At 34.2% G+C, this 18,638-nt stretch overlaps 1 protein-coding gene across 1 annotated transcript in view; it reads right to left on the reverse strand.

The window, feature by feature from the left end:
- Positions 1-2,310: 2,310 nt before the first annotated feature.
- The window catches only part of LOC112017971 (histone-lysine N-methyltransferase ATX5), a 16,934-nt gene continuing 606 nt past the window's right edge, over positions 2,311-18,638 (reverse strand). The window contains 24 exon segments of the mRNA XM_065774287.1: positions 2,311-2,700; positions 2,782-2,882; positions 3,192-3,266; positions 3,352-3,438; positions 4,132-4,221; positions 4,308-4,367; positions 4,494-4,580; positions 4,751-4,964; positions 5,168-5,232; positions 5,894-5,998; positions 6,458-6,603; positions 7,045-7,169; positions 8,284-8,383; positions 8,521-8,626; positions 9,608-9,743; positions 10,234-10,326; positions 10,719-10,810; positions 10,922-10,990; positions 11,105-11,173; positions 11,295-11,432; positions 11,954-12,170; positions 12,250-12,305; positions 12,423-13,094; positions 13,829-13,853. Of these exon segments, the coding sequence (XP_065630359.1) occupies positions 2,610-2,700; positions 2,782-2,882; positions 3,192-3,266; positions 3,352-3,438; positions 4,132-4,221; positions 4,308-4,367; positions 4,494-4,580; positions 4,751-4,964; positions 5,168-5,232; positions 5,894-5,998; positions 6,458-6,603; positions 7,045-7,169; positions 8,284-8,383; positions 8,521-8,626; positions 9,608-9,743; positions 10,234-10,326; positions 10,719-10,810; positions 10,922-10,990; positions 11,105-11,173; positions 11,295-11,432; positions 11,954-12,170; positions 12,250-12,305; positions 12,423-13,094; positions 13,829-13,853 (3,019 nt within the window). The 3' untranslated portion in view covers positions 2,311-2,609.

The raw sequence follows: 18,638 nt of genomic DNA on the forward strand, positions 1-18,638 counted from the left end.
AGGGGCGGGGCGGGGGATTGATAATGCACAAGCAAATTCCCATTTTGGGAAGTTAGTTGTCTGATGGGGATCTAAGTTGCGGTGTAATTTTTTGTTTGTTTGTCGATATTACACTTTTTAGTAAATTTTTATTGGATATATATATATATATATATATACATTCATTGTTGGGATTACATGCTTGAAGGCGCGCACACGCACGTGTGTGCATATATATATATATATATATATATATGGAGGATATTTTTTTGGAAACTTGGATAATGAATTGAACCAACAAGTGGAAGCAAATTACGACGGGAAGGAACTATTTTATCTTTATCCCGTGACAACAAAAATTCCAGCCCGGATAAGGATATAATCTTTCCTTCCAAACGGTAACAACTTCTAACAACTTAGTTTGCGTCGTTTGACATCTACTTTTTTCTACTAAAATATACTTCTTTACTAACAACTTACTTAGTTTGCGTTTGACACCTACTTTTTTTCTACTAAAATATACTTTTTCACTAGCAACAAAGTCTGGGTCTGACACCTACTCTTTTTTCCTACTATGAAAAAGTGAAAGTTTTAAAAAGTTGAACAGGAAGTTTTAAAATGATGTATGTAAAAGCAAAAAGTTGAGCTTATAGTTTTAAAAAGTTGAACAGAAAGTTTTAAAATGATGTATGTAAAAGCTAAAAGTTGAGCAAATAAGCTCAAGTTAAATTTTATAATTAGTTATGAAATTCTCATAAGAAAAATCGAAATCGGTCCCATCAATTATTTGTATTTTTTCTTTTCATCAGAATCTTTTCCTCTCAATTAAACACAGCCAATATAGCTCAATTATTGGTTACTAAATTCACCTCATGAACGTCTGATTTACAAATCTGCCATCAATGTGATTTCTTTATTTATTTATTTTTTTGTCTCTTTTGCAACTCATCCTGTGCATTAGTAAAAGGAGTTTGCAAATCAAAATTTTTTTTTTGGAGGGGCGGGGCGGGGAATTGATAATGCACAAGCAATTTCCCATTTTGGGAAGTTAGTTGTCTGATGGGGATCTAAGTTGCGGTGTAATTTTTTGTTTGTTTGTCGATATCACACTTTTTAGTAAATTTTTATTGTGTATATATATATATATATATATTCATTGTTGGGATTACACGGTCTTGTTCTTCGTAACACGCAAGTCATTATTTTTCATTATTTTTGTATATAATTTTAAAATATAAAATACTTAATTAAAACAAGATGCGTTTTAAACTCTAATCATGATTAAATTTTGTAAGTATGAAAGGTAATGCATAAGGAGCAAATGTAATGCAATTGTAGACTGATCAAAATATACACAAAATGAAAATTATGGAATGATGTATTTTTGTTGAAGTTAGTTTCAGTAGGAAATTGTGGGAAATACCGATAATTCGGTCGACTATAACGCCATGGATTTTTTTTTCTCCTCCCGAATGAAGCAACGGAGTTGGAAGTTAAATCTTATAGAGACTCATTTCACTAAGTGCAAGAAATTGAGATAGAAATGCAGATTCTACCCAAAAAAGAAAGGAGATAGAAATGCAGTAACTTGCCTGCGTTTTATACTCGGGGGCTGACAGGAATTTTGATTTTGGTGGGGGCTCGGTTATGAGCAGGAAGGAACCACGGTGCCTGTTCGTGTCCGTGTTGTGCAGTACCACGCTCATCTCTCTTATCTCCGAGTGTTCGAGTTCGAGTTCCCCATACAGCAAAATGACATGCTTTCTTTTGATAAATGCAAAAGGGACAAGAAAAATCAGTAAACTTGGATTGCAAGCCACGTCGGTTTGGGAAAATTAATTGGGAGAATATCTGTCGGAATATCCCAATTTTCTTTTACTATTTTGGACCCTTTTTTTTTTTTTTTTGGGTGTCATGTGGAGGGCCACGTAGCCATTTCCAAACCAACCTTATTAAAACCCTCCATTTGCATTTCACTTCTCTTTGATTGTAAGGCTTTTTGCTTTTGTTGGGTATATGACATAGAAAGAAGATTATTCTTCGTCAGGTGAATCTTTAACTCTGTCTTCTTCCACACAGCTGTATTCACCATCTACAGAAGCAACCTGATGTTTTTTCATATTTCAGCTTGAATTTCAACTTGGGGAAAGCTTTAGTTTGGATCAGAACCAAAGAGTCTGATCTAGCAGGAGCTCAAAACCAAATACCGTGATGCAAGTCTGTTAGTTTTAAGATTATGGTGGTTTTTTATGGGGAATTTGGAATGAATCCACTTGGGTTGATGAAATGCCACCTCCAAACGGAGACCGGGTTGAAGTATTATTTAAATGATGAAATTGAAAATGGGTAAGCAATTAATTAGAAGGATATAATGTGAGTAAACAAATTTACACAATAGGCCATACCCTGAAGGCCGCCAGAACTAAAGCTTTTAATATAAAGCTCTAATGATTGTCAAAAATAAAGATAGAAACAAAAATACACTATGCCTTTTTTCCTCTTTTTTTTTTTTTTTCACCAACAAAAATTACAAATTTTTTTTTGTATAAGAGAACTGTGAGATCCCGCGAGAGAGGGAGATGGGTTAGTGTTCCTTGCGGATAAACAATGGCTATGCTGTGTGTTGTATCCTAATTCATGAATTTCCGGCAGTTTGGAGCTTTACATAAACAGGGGACTTTAAATTCATCAGGCTCATCAGGATCAAACAAGTAATCATACCTGCAACATGCAGCCAATGATAATGCATTAAACCAAGGAAGAAGAGAGAGAGAGAGAGAGAGAGAGAGAGAGAGCATTTACGTTAGCTCGTCACCAGCAGATACATTAGTCTTAGCAATAAGTACAATCCGGCTTTCTTCATCACCAACACTCATAATTCTTGCATAGCAATTGGGCATACACTGAATGAAAGGTGAACCAAGGGCAGCATGTTAAAAATAAATAACACAATAACAGTTGAATTATTAGTTGAAGAAATAAACTATGGTCAACTACAAATCCCTTCTAATGCTGCCATCATTTCATATAAAATGAGGGTGTCACCCAATTTACTTATTTTAAAGTTGGTGATCAAACGACACAAACACCTTCCATAAGAAAGCGCAGGGTAACATGATTGGCAGTGGCACAAAAGCAATTTTGCAACACTTGGAGGAAAACTGCAGAGAAGCTAAAGTAACAGACAATTTCCTTCGATTACAATTACTCACCGAATGGTTGATTAGGCGTGCTATGTTTCCTTTATCTGTTGCATCCACCACTACCTCTTCACTGATCTTAAACAGCTGCAAGATAATATATCGGAAAAGATTTAGTGCCAAAAGACAAAAAAGAAAAGAAATAACAGAAGATTATTTTTTTAAAACTCACATAGCAGTCTTTGCCTTCTAATCTGTACCGTGACTCCCTCAGATCTGCAATACTGCGTCTCACTTGTTCACCACGATATTCAAGAACCTGCAGACAAACACATACATGTTACTCCAAATACAAGATTGTACTTCAAATTCATGAGCAAAGCCAAAGGCACAGTGCTGTTCATAAGGCCTGGAACACAAAAGGGAAGAAAAAAAAAAAAAAGAAAAGGAAAATTGCAGACAGAGCTTCCAAAGTTCTGGCTTTGCTAGCACTTAAAAACCACTTCCTCAGCCTAGACAAAAGGCATGAGCAGGTTAATAGACACACAAACATAAGATGCTTCAAATGTTTACTTATATGGCACATATCCTTCAAAAATCAAGGTTTGTTAGAATGGTCCACTGGGATGAAAAAATGCATTAGAAATAAGCAGCAGAAATTGCAACTGAAATAAGTTAATACTACTTGTATGGCTTTTGAAATGAGTGGTCCATTCCATGATGCCATCTTACAATTTCACTTTTTTTTTTTTTTGGTAATTAAACAAAAACGCAAGGGGTCTTGAACCCATGACCTCACCCTTTACACCTTGCTCTTACAAGAGGAGGAAGCACCATCTTACTATTTCACACTATGAGAACGTGTGGTTTAAAACATCATTTGCAGTGATAACTGGTAAGTGACCACTTTCCACAATGCACCCAAAGTAAATCAAATATAAACAGCAATTCCAGCATAAATTCTCTATAAAAGGAAATCAAAAGGAAAATATTCTAGCTTTAACTGATATACCATTTCTCCTTCTGGAATGTTTCTACGTGCAAAAAGCCCCCATCCATGTATACCAGATCTACCAAAGCAAACCCTATCATGTTCGGTTCTCTGCAATCATATATGTATGCCCAATAATAGTCAGGAACCCAACCCAAAAAGAAGATAACTACCGAACAGAAAGGTTGAAAATTTGCCTGTAAGTGGTAAAGCCGTTCCCTGAAAGAAGAAAAGGTTTTCGGATCCTCTACAACCTGCTAAATTTATTTAAAAAAAGAAAAGAAAAACTAATGTCACCACTTGATTGATTTTATTGAATCCCATATCACAAGGAACAGAAGTATAAAAAGTCACATCTAATCTAGAAAGGAAAAGAAAATTACTCTATAGGTGTTCAAGCTTTGTATTGCTTCTATAGGATGATGACAGTGCCCCATCACTCTGTGGGAAACGGCTTCATCTTCTGTTCTCTAGAAATCATTAAAAAGAAAAAAAGTGAGAAAAATAGTGACATTAACGCTATTATCATATAATGCAAAATTTATTAAATCTGAAACATTTATATATAGGGGGAAAATTAGAACCAACTACTCAGATGATTATAACGTACATGAAGATCTAAATCTTTAATGTAAGCTACCTTCTTGTTATTGTTCAATCTTTTAAAGATCCGACATCTTGCAGCTGAGAATGGCTCAAGCTCAGTAGTTTCTTCTGGAGGTATCTCTTCAAGCTTTGCTCGTTTAGATGAAATTAGCCTTGATCCAGCCTTCTTCTTATTTTGGAGAAGGCTTTTAGCAGAAAATACCCCAAGAGGAGTTTGTATAATCAAAACCGTATCTGGATTTGGAGCCCTGCAAGGAAGATGAAACCATGAAGACAGGCTAAAACTGTAGACAGCAAAAGTGCGGTTGCTTGCAAAGGATGGCATTAGGGTCATCCAAAACCACATTGACCCCATGACACCACCAGAAGTGTAGGGGAAAAAGAACGAGGGATAGAGAAAACTCAGAAAACATTACAAAGAAGGAACATTTCAGAAATGAGGCTTCTATACCTGTGATAGGCACAATAAGAAATCATCTTCGTGATCTGTCTACCATTTTTCTCCAAACAGTGCAACTGAAATTTAAAAGGGAGAAACACAATCAAAAATTGGTGGAGTGATCATAAATCTAGTCCATAGAGAAGCACATTACCAAGTGTCAGATAATAAATAATCATTAAGAAGGCCAAAAGAGCAAAAGTTGGTCTGGACAGAAGCAAATGAAGTATATTATCTTACAATCCTGATGGTTTGAACAGAATTAAAGGAAGTATATTATTTTCTATTCTGGGGCTGACTGTTAGATTCAATGCAATTTATTTATCACAATATTTTAGGCACTTAACATGAACACACTTAGTTTCTATTAGGAAGGTTTTCTTGCAATTTCAAGTTTCCTTTTTTGTAGTACTAATGTAATATCAATCCATTTCACATATAATTGCCCCAAGGCGTGGCATTACAACTCACCAAGATGGCTTTTAACAAGACAAAACATATAAATCATGCTACAAGAAGATGCACAGAGAGAAGCACATGAGAAACATGTTCACAAGTACCCTTGAACCCCCCCTAACTTTGAGTGGAAAGCAGAAGGTACCATAATTTCATAAAATAGGACATGTTAAAAAGGTTTGCAAGTATGCTGCAAACATATTACTGCTCTACTGAACCACCAGAACTTGGTATTGCCTCTAAGATAAAATTTGTTTTATGAAACAATAATCATAAACATACCTCCATGCGATACCCTGCCCTTGAAGCACACATGGCATGGAAATAAGTGGAACACTTGCAACATTGCGTGCATGAACCATGAATTTGCTTGCAAATTACGCAAATCTGAATTTCAAGTAAACAAGATGCACTTTAGATTGATTTGGGTAAGATTTTCAATACAAGAACCAATCAACTCATTAGATCAGCATGTATTCATTAAGACCAGAATGAGACAATCTAACAGGAATCAAATCATTTCTGGTGCATGGGCAATTCCAAACAATTTCACCTAGGTTACAAAAACACTGTCTTCACCTTGATGATATTGAATGGAATAATTCATCATTGCTTTCAATAGTGTAAACAATTTTTTATGTCTTTGCCAACAGAAAATGACAAATTACTTATCTGGATAGTTATTTAATAAGTAACATTAAAATATCACTTTTCAAAATTAAAGAACTGTATGCTCAAGAAAATTCAAACTTTTCAATATAAATTTCAGTACAATACAAGAAAAGTTAATACAGGAGCTAAGTTGGAACAACTATAAAACAGCCAAATGTAGATCAGATATTCCACCTTTACAAATGAATTGGATGGTATACTCAAAATCCCAAGAGCTGGCTCCATCTTTTCATCACTGGCAAAAGAAACTTCAGGTCGAAACCAAGCACATGTGACATGAACCCACAATGTGTCAACATCGGTCGGCTTTAGAGCACCTCCTGAGGGCCAAAAAAGTAGAACCAGAATAAAATAAAGATATCAAATGATAATAATGTGTAGAAGCCAGCTTTACAAAAGTTTGATGAATTAATGTTCCACATGTAGTAATATAATGTATTTATAATGAATGGCAACAGAACCTCAGGATAGGAGAGGAAAGCTGCCATCATGTATGTGAATTCCTTTTAGAAGTAACATCCAAATTAATAACTAGCTAAACTCAAAAAACGATGAAAGGGGGATTTTGCATGTAGGAAATTGAAGGACATAGTGGACAGTTTCACAGAACAATACCAAACAGGCATTTTTGATCATTAACAATCACTTTTAAAAAGAGAGAACTTGATCAATTTTGGTATCAAGCAAATATAAAGAACTTAAAATATACAAAATTACCAAGTCAAAACTAATGAAATTCAATGATAACAAAAGGAACATGCCTTTTACAGGACAAAGGCAGCACTCCCGCTTGACTTCAGGTGTTTCACATGCTTTGCAAACCCATGAAGTGAAATCCCGAACATGTCTTGCACCATAACATTCTTGATGAACGGCTATTTGACATCTGAAAAAAATAAAATCAACCATAACATTCATGCAACAACAGTACATCAATCTAATATGGTAAGATCTCCAGTAAAGAAAGTCTTGCTTTACGATTCCATACGAAGCAAACCAAGAACACAATAAGCAAGAAAAGAGAAGATTCTCGCTTCAGATAACAGGTATAAGAAAACTGAGCAATAGTGAAAGGGGGATATCCAACATTATGCCCAAATGTGACTAAGAGCAGACATTTGGGTGCATGTGCAATTGTCCATGGGTAAAACCAATGACAATAACCTCCTTTACTCAGGGCCAAAAAGAAACCTGAGAGAGAGAGATATATACAGCTAAAGTGATTTTGTGACCCATACCCTTATTTAAGATCAATTTGCAACGTTCACCCACCAGCCAAATTAGGGTTTTGATAGTAGAATTTTTCTAGTTTAGGGTGAACATTGCAAATGCCCCTATAGTTTTAGACTCTTTAGATGGCAAGCTGCTCGCTAATGTGGTCATTTTGAAAATAGTACAGGCTGTCTTATGTGGATAATCTGGAGAAAAAGCAATAGTCAAACTTTCAAAGGAGGTTGAACTTATGTTGCTCTCAATCAAATCCTTATTCCTGAAAACTTTGCATAATTGGATGTCAGGCTTAAGCAACGCTTTCTCCACTTCTTTTTGTAGAATTTATGGATCTTTTAAATTTTAAATTATAATTCTTTAAAAGTTGCTCTATATTCTTCCCAAAAGTAATTCACAGAATATAGGGTCATCACCTGGTGCTAGTCCCTTTAAGTGGGGCCCGGGTGGTTTGAATATTTTCCTACCCTTTAAAATTTTTTAACATGAAGTGGTCATTCTGAAGACTTATATCTACACACTTGTGCTTGCCAGTCCGAGACTTTACATTACACTTGACAATAGCCCCTCTATTATTTTTATATATTTTTTAAGTTACAGAAAATAAAAATTATGTCAAAAGTGTCAAGAAGATGTCCAAAGAAGGGTACATAATTGCCTGATGTCACTGCTTTATACGCCATACATTTTTCAGGTGCTTAACAATCTGTCTTGAATCATTACAGTTTGATGACTAATTATCAGGAAAATAAAGGAAAACACATTGAGCTCACCTATTGCAGATGATAATTTTGTTATAATCCCAATCTTCAACCCATCTACATACAGCACATCGCTCTGTTGTCCACTTAACACAAACAGGCTCATACTTCTCTGTCACAGCAAAATTAAGAATGTAGTTAGTACTATTATAAGTAGAACTTCAGCCGGCTCAACTCATCAAAGTGTGAAATTCTTTGCTAGGAGAAACAAATTTGGTTATGATTGATAGCTAAGAGAAACATATATACCTTGCAAAAAAGCAAGCAACTTCTGCTTTCGTTCTTTTATGGAAGGTTTTTTAGGAGGTTTTACAGAAATAAGAGCATTTTCATGATAATCTGCTAGTTGCAGCATCTGCAAAGTCAAATGAGAATGCATAAGATATATACATGAATAAATGAGGTCATAATTTATAATTAAAAAAAAAAAAAAAAACCAATATGATGTAAAAGAAGGAAAGTGGATAAAAGCATTGTTATTATTAATAATTTGCTTTGGCAGAATATAGTGAAAAATAGGAAAAGAATGATACAAAGGTTCTAAAATCTAGCACCATATATTGAACTTCAAAACGAAATGCATGAAACCAATTAACAGACATCACACAACACCAAATTAGAAAATACACATTGGGAGGGGGAGAGAGAAGTGATCCCAGACAAGATAGTGAGATACTGACAAAAATGAATTAAACAGGGGTTGAGGGGAATAACTTAAGACAAGATTTTGGAGATATTAATGAAAATGCTTAAATTGAGGAACTTGAGCAGAACAGAAAAGAAGATACAATCAATCAGAATCAACATAAGAGGATGGCTAAAGAAACTATGATGCAGACAGAAATTAAGTCATCTCATTTAATGTTTTAGCACTTTCATATCCATAATTTAAGTTCAGTACCAGCCACCAGCTTCAACTACATTCATATTAATCATAAAACAATTTCTGCTGTGACTTTGCAGACTGGTAATACAAATACAAACAAAAAATAGAAATTTACTCCTTTCAAGGTTTTAACAGATCCATATCCATCAGCTCTAACAAAATGGATAAAATTGATTACACATTTTTTAATATATACAACTTGATATTCAGAAGATTGTGGACTGTACAAATAGCATATTGAAAAAAAAAAGTCAAATTTTGCAGAAGATGAGTGGAATTCAGTTTTTGTAATCACTACTTGGAGTTTGATCCATGCAGATAAAACCCTAGTTTCAGTCCAAAAACAAGAAAATCATTCTCATAAAAGGAATAACTCTAAATACGTAAAGGCAGACATGGGGAAAGACTATGCAATATGAACAAAAAGGGAAAATGAATCATAATACAAACCCATTGTTCCAGTGGCAGCATGGAACCTTTCACCCTAACACTAGTCCTCCAATTTTTCATTTTGGAACCCGTGTGTTTCACCCATTCACTAAGTGCTTGCTTTTCTGTCCCACAGAACCCACACTTGCAGATAACCCTGGAAAAAAAAATGAACATAAAGAAAATACTTTCAGATGTCAAAAACCCAAGTTAATAAGAGACCACAGAGTGAAGCCTTAGGCTAACTGTCTCTTACAACCATTTATTTATTTATTTTAAGAAAGTCTATAATGAGTAATGACCATATCTATACATGTTAATAACTCACTTAAGTATTTGTGGTGACAGAGACTGTTGAGAGGTTTACTGAACTTTTTTTCTTAACATACAAAATTTATAATTTAACAGAACCACTAGATTAAGGACCTACTAAAAAGATTACTAGATTTAATATTTTTTAAATGAAAAATTGCGCAAAAAGATAAAGAAGAAAGTTATTGATCAGCATTGATATTTCACAGCATAATCCTATAAGCCTTCCTCCTATAATGAAAATTCAAGTAAAGCTAATGGATTCAACCGTAATAATTTAAAAAAAAAAAAGAAAAAGAAAAAAAAAAGGCACTTATGAAGCTATTTGTGCTTACAGGTGAAGACTTGGAAAATATGTGCCTTCCATGCCATTGCAGAAAACAGTAACCTTGTTAGGCAGCACCAATTGACCATTATTTTTGTTCCATCTGTACAGAAACTCTTACAGTAATCAGACATAAAGAGGTGAAGAGACAGGTCCAATATCAATCAGAATGCTACGAAAAAATTTCTTGAAAACAAAGTGAAATAATGATAACAACAACAACAGCAGCAACAGCAGAAAAAAAAATTATAATAATACAACTGCAACTCCTGCTACTCATTATCATTGCCATCATCATCCTCATTTCAATTTTTTTCCTAGATAGGTATACTCATTGTAATTTTTTTCCAAAATAGGTATCCTCATTGCAGTTGATTGCAATATTTAAAAACACTAACAAAAAGAATTTCATACCAGACTTACTTGAACTTATCAAACTATAAAAGGGGTTGGGGTTTTGGGGTGGGGGGGGGGGGGGGGGGAAGGAGAACTTACTTGACTTTAAGCTGCGACTTTTCTGAATCTGATAATTCAAAATCAAATTTTGCTTTGCAAGTTGGGCAGTAATAATCAGTGCCTCCCAGATTCTACAAAGCACAAATAAATTATATTCAGGGGAATCCAAAATGTCTTTCCATCATCTCATTATGCTGTGAGAACAGAAAAGTAATGTCAGATATAAAGTGTTATGGATAGACCTTAAAAAGGTTGCTGGAAATTTTGTCACACTCAGCGTGCACCCACACTTTACAGCCATCACAACGTACCTAGTTCAGAGAGGTCATCCAAATAGATCATTTTTATAATATAGTAGTTGCCTTCAAGCAGAAAACAATTACCAAAACAAATAAAAATCAGGAGTAGCATGTAAATTGCCTTACCCAACTTCCACTGTCTGAATGATTCCATATCTTCTTGCATATGCCACAATAATGTTTTGATTTTTTCAGCTGAAATAAGAATTCATGTAAATTTGAACAATAAATATATAGCACAGAAAAATTTTAACTAAAAAGTTGGTTTACAAAACTTATATAAGAAATGCCATAGGACAATGCAGGGCATACGAACCCTGGCACATGTTTTACATAATAATTGCCCTCCTGGAGTTGGAATCTTAATTTTCTTTGCCATTTTGAAAGGAAAGGCCATTCCACAACCTTCACAGGGCTGTATGTCTTTCTTCTTCCCATAAACACCCTGCATAAACTAGCCAAATTCAACGATTTATGAAGTTTGGAGGAAAATTTCTTACTACAGAATAAAGTAGAGACCTCTACTATTCAATTGGTTAAAAAAAAAAAAAAGGAGGGGGGGGTGGGATTTGAAAAGAAAATGTAATTTGCTATTTTGCAACTTAGGCTTAACTTAGGTAGGCTTCCTTAGCAAAAGAAAACTTAAAATGTTAATGATTCAGTTGAGCAGAGTTTTCCTTCTTGAGTCACAAATAATAAAAATTATCTATGAGACCTGTACTCTAACTATATTTCCTTCTATTACATTCTCAAACAAGCAAAGCAGAATGAGTAACCCCCAAAATAAGTCTAATCAATATCATACAGAAATTCTATACCTATCAACAACAACAACAAAAAAAAGAAATATAGAAATTCTAATAGCAAACCAAGCCCTGCTAATGTTTTAATCTTGATTATATATTACCCAGATGATTTTGAAGTAATTCAAATACAAGAACGAAAACAAGAAAACGAAACAGGAAGGTAACTTGCCTGGGTGGCGTAGTGACAATCTGGATCCTGGTTTGAACCAGTAGCCTCTTGAACTCCCCTAAGCTGAACAGATTCCTCACAAGTTGTGTTCCCAGCTGCCATGTTTATATCTGCTACCAACTTCTCTGTAAACCCATTTTCTGCCAAAAATGCCTCATCTATTGCCATCTGAAATTCACATGGCTTGCAGCCATTCAATTCAGACTGCTCCTGGAACCTAGACCAAGCAAATACTCTTGTAAGCACAAAGGCCAATCTAAATAACACAATACAAAAAAGCTGCAACAATAACACACCTGTCTGCATACTCCATAAAGGGAAATATCATCCCACGCTTGACCCATGCATAATCCTGTTCAAGATCATTCGATGTATCCTATTATATACCCCACATTCTTCTAAACACAATAACAACACAAGTTCATAAATGTAACAAAAAACCAAGCATTAAATAGAAAGCAATTCATACCCTTTGATTCTCATTCCCAGAGTAGCCAAAAAACATCAAACAAGCTGCATCAGGTATACAAGACCTCAAAACCAATTCGGGCGCTTGGGTCATTGGATCAATCACAATGGCAGGCCAATAAGGCTCCTTCTTCCCCGACTTTGCCCACACTATGTCACCCGAATAGAAGTCCTCCGGCCCGTAAAACCCGTCTTTCCTCCCACCATTCTCCAAATACTCATCCTCTTCCTCAATTATCTCAACCGGGAAATTCTCATCTTCCCCTAATTGCTCGTTCACCGATGTCAAAGTACTCCTCGAGCTCGAAAACCTCCTAACATTATTGAAATTCTTGAACCCCACATACCCTTCTTCCTCCCCCTCCTCTTCCTCACACAATGTAGCAAATTTCCTACACTTAAACCCGGTTTTATCGTCTCTCCTCACATCCCGGCTACCAATTTTGGGCACTCTAAAGCTAAATCTATCTCTTTTACATTCACTATCATCATCAAAGCTATAATCACGCAAGCTAGTCTTACTATCTTTCCTCCAATTCTCAATAACCGAATCATTAAACCGCGAAGGAAGTACCTGAACTCGTCCACGCGAAGTTTTCACTAGCGGCGGCCGCGGAACCTCAGCTGCCGCCGCTGCCGCCACCGCCACCGCCACTGTCCGATTACTCTTCATCTTCCCTTTGGCCGCCGAGATTGAATTTTGATATAATTACCATGTTCATTCTGGTGTTTTGGGTTGATGGGGCTTTGTTAAATGTCACTTTGGATCGCTGCAAATCTAAGTTTTGTGGGGGCCATCATGATCATACCCTGAATCTGTGAATAAATCCATCAATTTTTGGTTGAGGATGTCTTTGGTGGATTCATAGATGAAACTTGTTAATGGGTACGATTCCATGGATGTCCTTCCATGAATTCTCCACTATTTTCTGCAAGTTCAGGTTCACACAGGACTATTCATCGAAACCTAGAGAGTGGGATTCGATTTTTTATTTTTTCTTTAAATTTAATTTTTGGGCTTTATTTTTATTATTCTTTTCCTTTGTGGGTGTTTAGATTTTTACTTTTAATTTTGTAAACTTAAATTGTAGTAACAGATTTGGTCCTGGAAGGGTATTTCGGGAACTATAGATACGGATTCCAATTCATTATTTGTGTTATTCATGAATCTAGTATTGAATCTTTTGTCGAAAAATTCTACATGGTTTCTGTTTTTAATAATGATTTTGTTGTACCTGGACCTAATTTGATCATTACTTAAAGAACTGTACCAAATATTTTTTGTGTTGATTGATTACGAGTGAGCCAAATTTACGAGCTTGACGAAGATGACCTCCATGGTTGTACCTACCAATACCATGAGAGTTGTCACAATTTCTCTTTCATTATTTTGGGTTTTGTATGTACTTTGGCAGTGTTATTACTTATTTGGCTTATTGCTGAATGCTGATACGTTGAAAAAGTCTTCCACTCCCCAAGAAAAAGTCTTCGAATCCGAATATGGAAAAGCCTGACCTGAGTTTGCACCATTTTGAATGGTAAAGTACAAATCGAAAAACTGTTCGGTGTGTGACTTAATTGACTCGGTTATAGACACACCCTGCCGATGATTTGGAACTGTAACTTGGGTTTTGACGTTGTTTCTTTTGGCTGTAGCGGAAGAGGTGGTGGATGAAGAAGAAGAAGAAGCAGACGAGCTTTCACTGTTACTGTGATCATTAGTGTCCATTTACAATCTCGATCATACTTTGAAAACCGGCTATTATTTTGGTCTTGGAAAACTGAAACAACTGTGTCTTGGATATATGTATACTGTGTACGTGAGATATATTCTTTTGAAACCAAGCTAATCGAACATCTATATTAGCTTGATTTGTAATTATTGACCAATTAAGAAAAAGTAAAAGCCAAATCGAAGGTTTATGCCTTCAACGATCATTCAAAGTTCTAGTCATATGAGAGGACTAGAGGAGCAAGCATATGATGGAAGGACAAGGATCAAATAAAATATCTAAGATATTTGATAGATTGTAATAGACACGGTAATGTAATAGTCATTATGTGGTTTAGTTATTCTGTAAATAGTCATTTTTATGATAGTTATTCTTACAAAATGAGAAATAAATATTCATTTCTAAAATAGTTGTAATAGTTATTCTTTATAAGTATAATATTTTTAAACTTAATATATTTTCAAAATAAACAACTTTTCATATGCACATAACAATTATGAAAAGAAAAAATCATAAAATTACTCCTCTCTCATTTAGAAAATATTATTTTTTTAGGAAATATATTTGTATGCTTAAGATATTTCCTAAAATAGATTTTAAGTTTTATTTTAATGCTATAACTCATAACCAAACTTATGAATATGTTTTGTAATTTCATTACAACACATTTTACCTTCAGTAATAAAGATTACTGTTCATATCGTAATTCACGTTCAGTATACTAAAAGTATACTAAATTTCTGAATAAGATGTTTGGTTTTGAATTAATGAAATTACCCTCTATTTGGATTCAAGAAATAATAATAACAAGTTCTGAAAAGATGATAAGAATATGACAGTTTTGGGTGTTTTTATCAGAGGTTAATGATGGCAAGGCCTAAACTGGGACAGCATATTGGAATTTGGAACACGTTACACTTGAGGCCAAGAAGAAGGTTTGGTGTGCTATTTTAGTTAATAATGCATGTTATTTTGACAAGTTGACAGAGTTTTTAAGCATGGTTTGGTTTGAAAATGGTTTTGAGGAGATATCCTGAAATGAAATTTCCTTGAAAGTTTTAGTAAAATTTAGCCATAGCTTCTCTATTTCTTTTTCAATTTTGTTTCTGGATAGTATAGGACAACCTTTATACTAAATTGGCATAGCTGTGGTTTGAATTATTTAGCTACAGCAGCTATTTCATTAGAAGAAGATTGCCCTTTTAGGAACATCTGATAATAGTGTAGAAATTGATCTACTAAGTGTTTTTTTTATTTAATTCACTTTTATGAATTTGTAAATATATTGATTTGTAATTTTTTGTTGTAAGAGGCAGCGGATTTGGATTGGATCAAACAAATTGATAAGCTTGAAAAGCCATAAGATTTGACTTCAAGAGGATTCATATGCATTCATATGCTTATAAAATTGTAATGTGAACAACAGAAAAGGTTAACTATTATTTCAAATGTCAACAAGTTTTAGTAGCTCTTTATAAAAATAAAAAAATTGTATCCTTCGTAAGGAGGTCAACTAATGGTCAAACGTCTTGTTTTATAGTATTTATGGGTTATAGATTATAGATATCTTCTTGAGTTTTCTTTGGTTTGATTTCTGGTAAATGATTTTGAATCTTTTGATAATAAGGTAATCAGTAGTAAAGTTTGAGGTACTATTAGAAGAGGATGAACTTCTGTCCTATTGGCAAAGCACAACTCCATATCACAGAAAATTTCGCAACTTAATTATGAAAAGAAGAAGTTGGGAATCAAAAACACAGTCACAAGGGGAGAAAAAAGGAACTATAGAGAAAGAATCAAGAAGAGAATTCAAAGTTGCAACCATTATCAGGATAAATGTTTGGATTACTACAAAGAATATATTAATTACCATTATTAGGTGAGTTAGCTACAATGATCTAATAAAAGCTCTGCAAGGGTTTATATATATATATATATATATATAATACGATATATTGTAATATGATTGTTAATTATCGATATTGTTGTCAATTGGCGATCAATTGAAACCATAGGTGCTCCTTGAAGAAGTGAGTGGAAAGTTAGTGGTGAAATCATATAGAATAATCTAACTAGGTTAGAGCTACATGGGATACGTGAGTATGTCACTACTGGAGGTAGCAAATAGAAATAAGGATTAGTTTCAATTATAAAGATTTCAACTTTGTTAGAGAGTTTTCCTTGGGATTGGTGGCTAAACTCTTGATGTGTTTTTTCCTTCGGTGTTACCCTTGGCTTTCTACATCCCTTATATTTTTGCACTTATATTATTGTGGTTTGTTTTTATGGTACAATTAACCCTGTATTGTGTCATTTATATTTTTGTACTTATATTATTGTGATTTGTTGTTGTGGTATAGTTAACCCCGAATTGAAATCTTTCTCATAATTGGTTAATTAATCAACCTGACTTAATTCTATTATAACTTAATAAACGGGATCTAGTTTTGAACCATTATATTTTCAATGACCATATAATTTGTAATATTTTGTCATATCTTGAATCAGTTGGGCCTTACAGAGAGCCCACGAGATCTTGGATGATAAAAAATGGAGGACATATGGCTCAATAATTGAGCTCAAATTACTTGGGTGCTAAAGTTGTATTTAATGGGGAAGCAATCAATTGGTGGGAGGAAAAATATGAGGGAAAAGTGAGGTTTAATGGTGGGTTGGATTTGATGTGATTTGAACTAGAGGAGCCTATAGTGCATAATTTGAAAATGATATACGATTAGGCTGGTGTAATTTTGTCTTAGTGTGTTCTTACTTCTTAGCCTAAATTGGGCTTAACACGTATGAAATTGTGAAATTGTGAGGACAAATTTCTTGTTGAGCAAAATTTATGTACAATATTTAAGTGATGTTCCTTATGTTCCATTCTTAAAATTATGACATATGACTTTTTTTCTCATGAATGAAAGTGTATGTTTTAGTTAAGTAGTCATATGATTGAATTTTAAGAATGAAACTTAAAGAACAACACATAAAGTATTGTAAATAAGTATTGTCCTTTCCCATTAAGGTTTAAGTTTTTTTTTTTTTTTTGGGTTTTGGGTAAGCTATGTATAGGGAATTGAGAAAAGTAACCAAATGGTAAGGGAAAGGTCTATGATGGTAATCAAGAAGTCTATTGCAAAATAAGTGCTACACATAACATTTTTCACAACAAATTTTATGTGATAAATTGTTATTAGTTCTAATTTAAACCTACCACTGAAACTACTTTTTGTGACACCAGTAACAGCTAGTAACAATCCGTCACTTATGATTTGTTGTAAAGTATCATGAACATAATGTTTCTCCTTGTGCAAATGGTCTTTTATTGTCTGCTTAACTAGAAGTTTAGTCTAGAAGCACATGCCAAAATCTCTGTAGTCAACTAGTTTCCCATGGATCTATCATACACCTTAAAACGTGGCTTTGGAGTTTAAAAACTTAGGATCTTCTCGAGAGTGATGCTTCAACAACGTGTTTTTTCTGGTCATGTTTGCTTGATGTCCATTGTCCCGACAATAAGTGCATGAAGCACTTTTGCATATTGCTAAGAAAAAGTGCACGAAGCAAACTTACAATAATAGGGTGGAGTCTAATCTTCTAGCTGATTGTTATTGCGTAAAAATTGTATCCAATCCAACTCTATGCAAGGAGGTGATATACTATGTATCCGATATATGTGAGTTACGTGACCATACTCTTGCATGAGAGTGAATCTCTGGCTTCTTTTCTATGTGAGAGGGTGGTTACATTCCAATTTGAAATAATCCTTGTAAAACAAGCAAAATGTACTCATATTTGGAAGAAAAAAATTGATGAGTAAAGATTTTCTAGCTTGACAAAAATAAGTCAATCAGAATCTGACCCAATGATTAAACTAGTTGGGTAAGCTCACCTAGCTTTTCAACTAAAACCCATCTTAATTCTTTTTTTCTTTTTTCTTTTTTAAATGTAATTGACAGAACTCACAATTTTACATACAGAAAATCTGCCAGTCCACCCAAATCAGGGGGGTTTTTTGACCCATTAGGGGAGACAAGATTAATGGATTACTAAAGAGGCTGGAAATCAGTAGACAGTAGTCTAGTTTTTCTTAACCCAAACTCAAGTTGACACAACACAAGCTTGACCCAATGTAACTTTTGGCAGGTCTAATTTTATTACCCTTAAAAGTATCGAGGAATTGAGAGAGGAGGGAGTGAAAAGTGGAATAGATACTCATCCTCTGACTTGAATGTTCTAAAGATTAAAAGGGAATGATAGTATATATCCGTCACAGATGTTTGGTTGTAAGGTGGAAAGAATAGGAAATTATAATATAAAAAGGAATGGACAAATTTATATTCCTTTGTTAAACTCTATACCTAAAAATTAATAATAATAATAATAATAATAATAATAATAAAGGTAAACTTGAAAGTTGAAAAGTACATAAAAATTCATTAAATTAAAATTCCTTCCCCTATATGCCCCAAAAAAAAAAATCC

Source organism: Quercus suber, unplaced genomic scaffold (assembly GCF_002906115.3).
Source record: "Quercus suber isolate HL8 unplaced genomic scaffold, Cork oak 2.0 scaffold_89, whole genome shotgun sequence".
NCBI lineage: Eukaryota > Viridiplantae > Streptophyta > Magnoliopsida > Fagales > Fagaceae > Quercus > Quercus suber.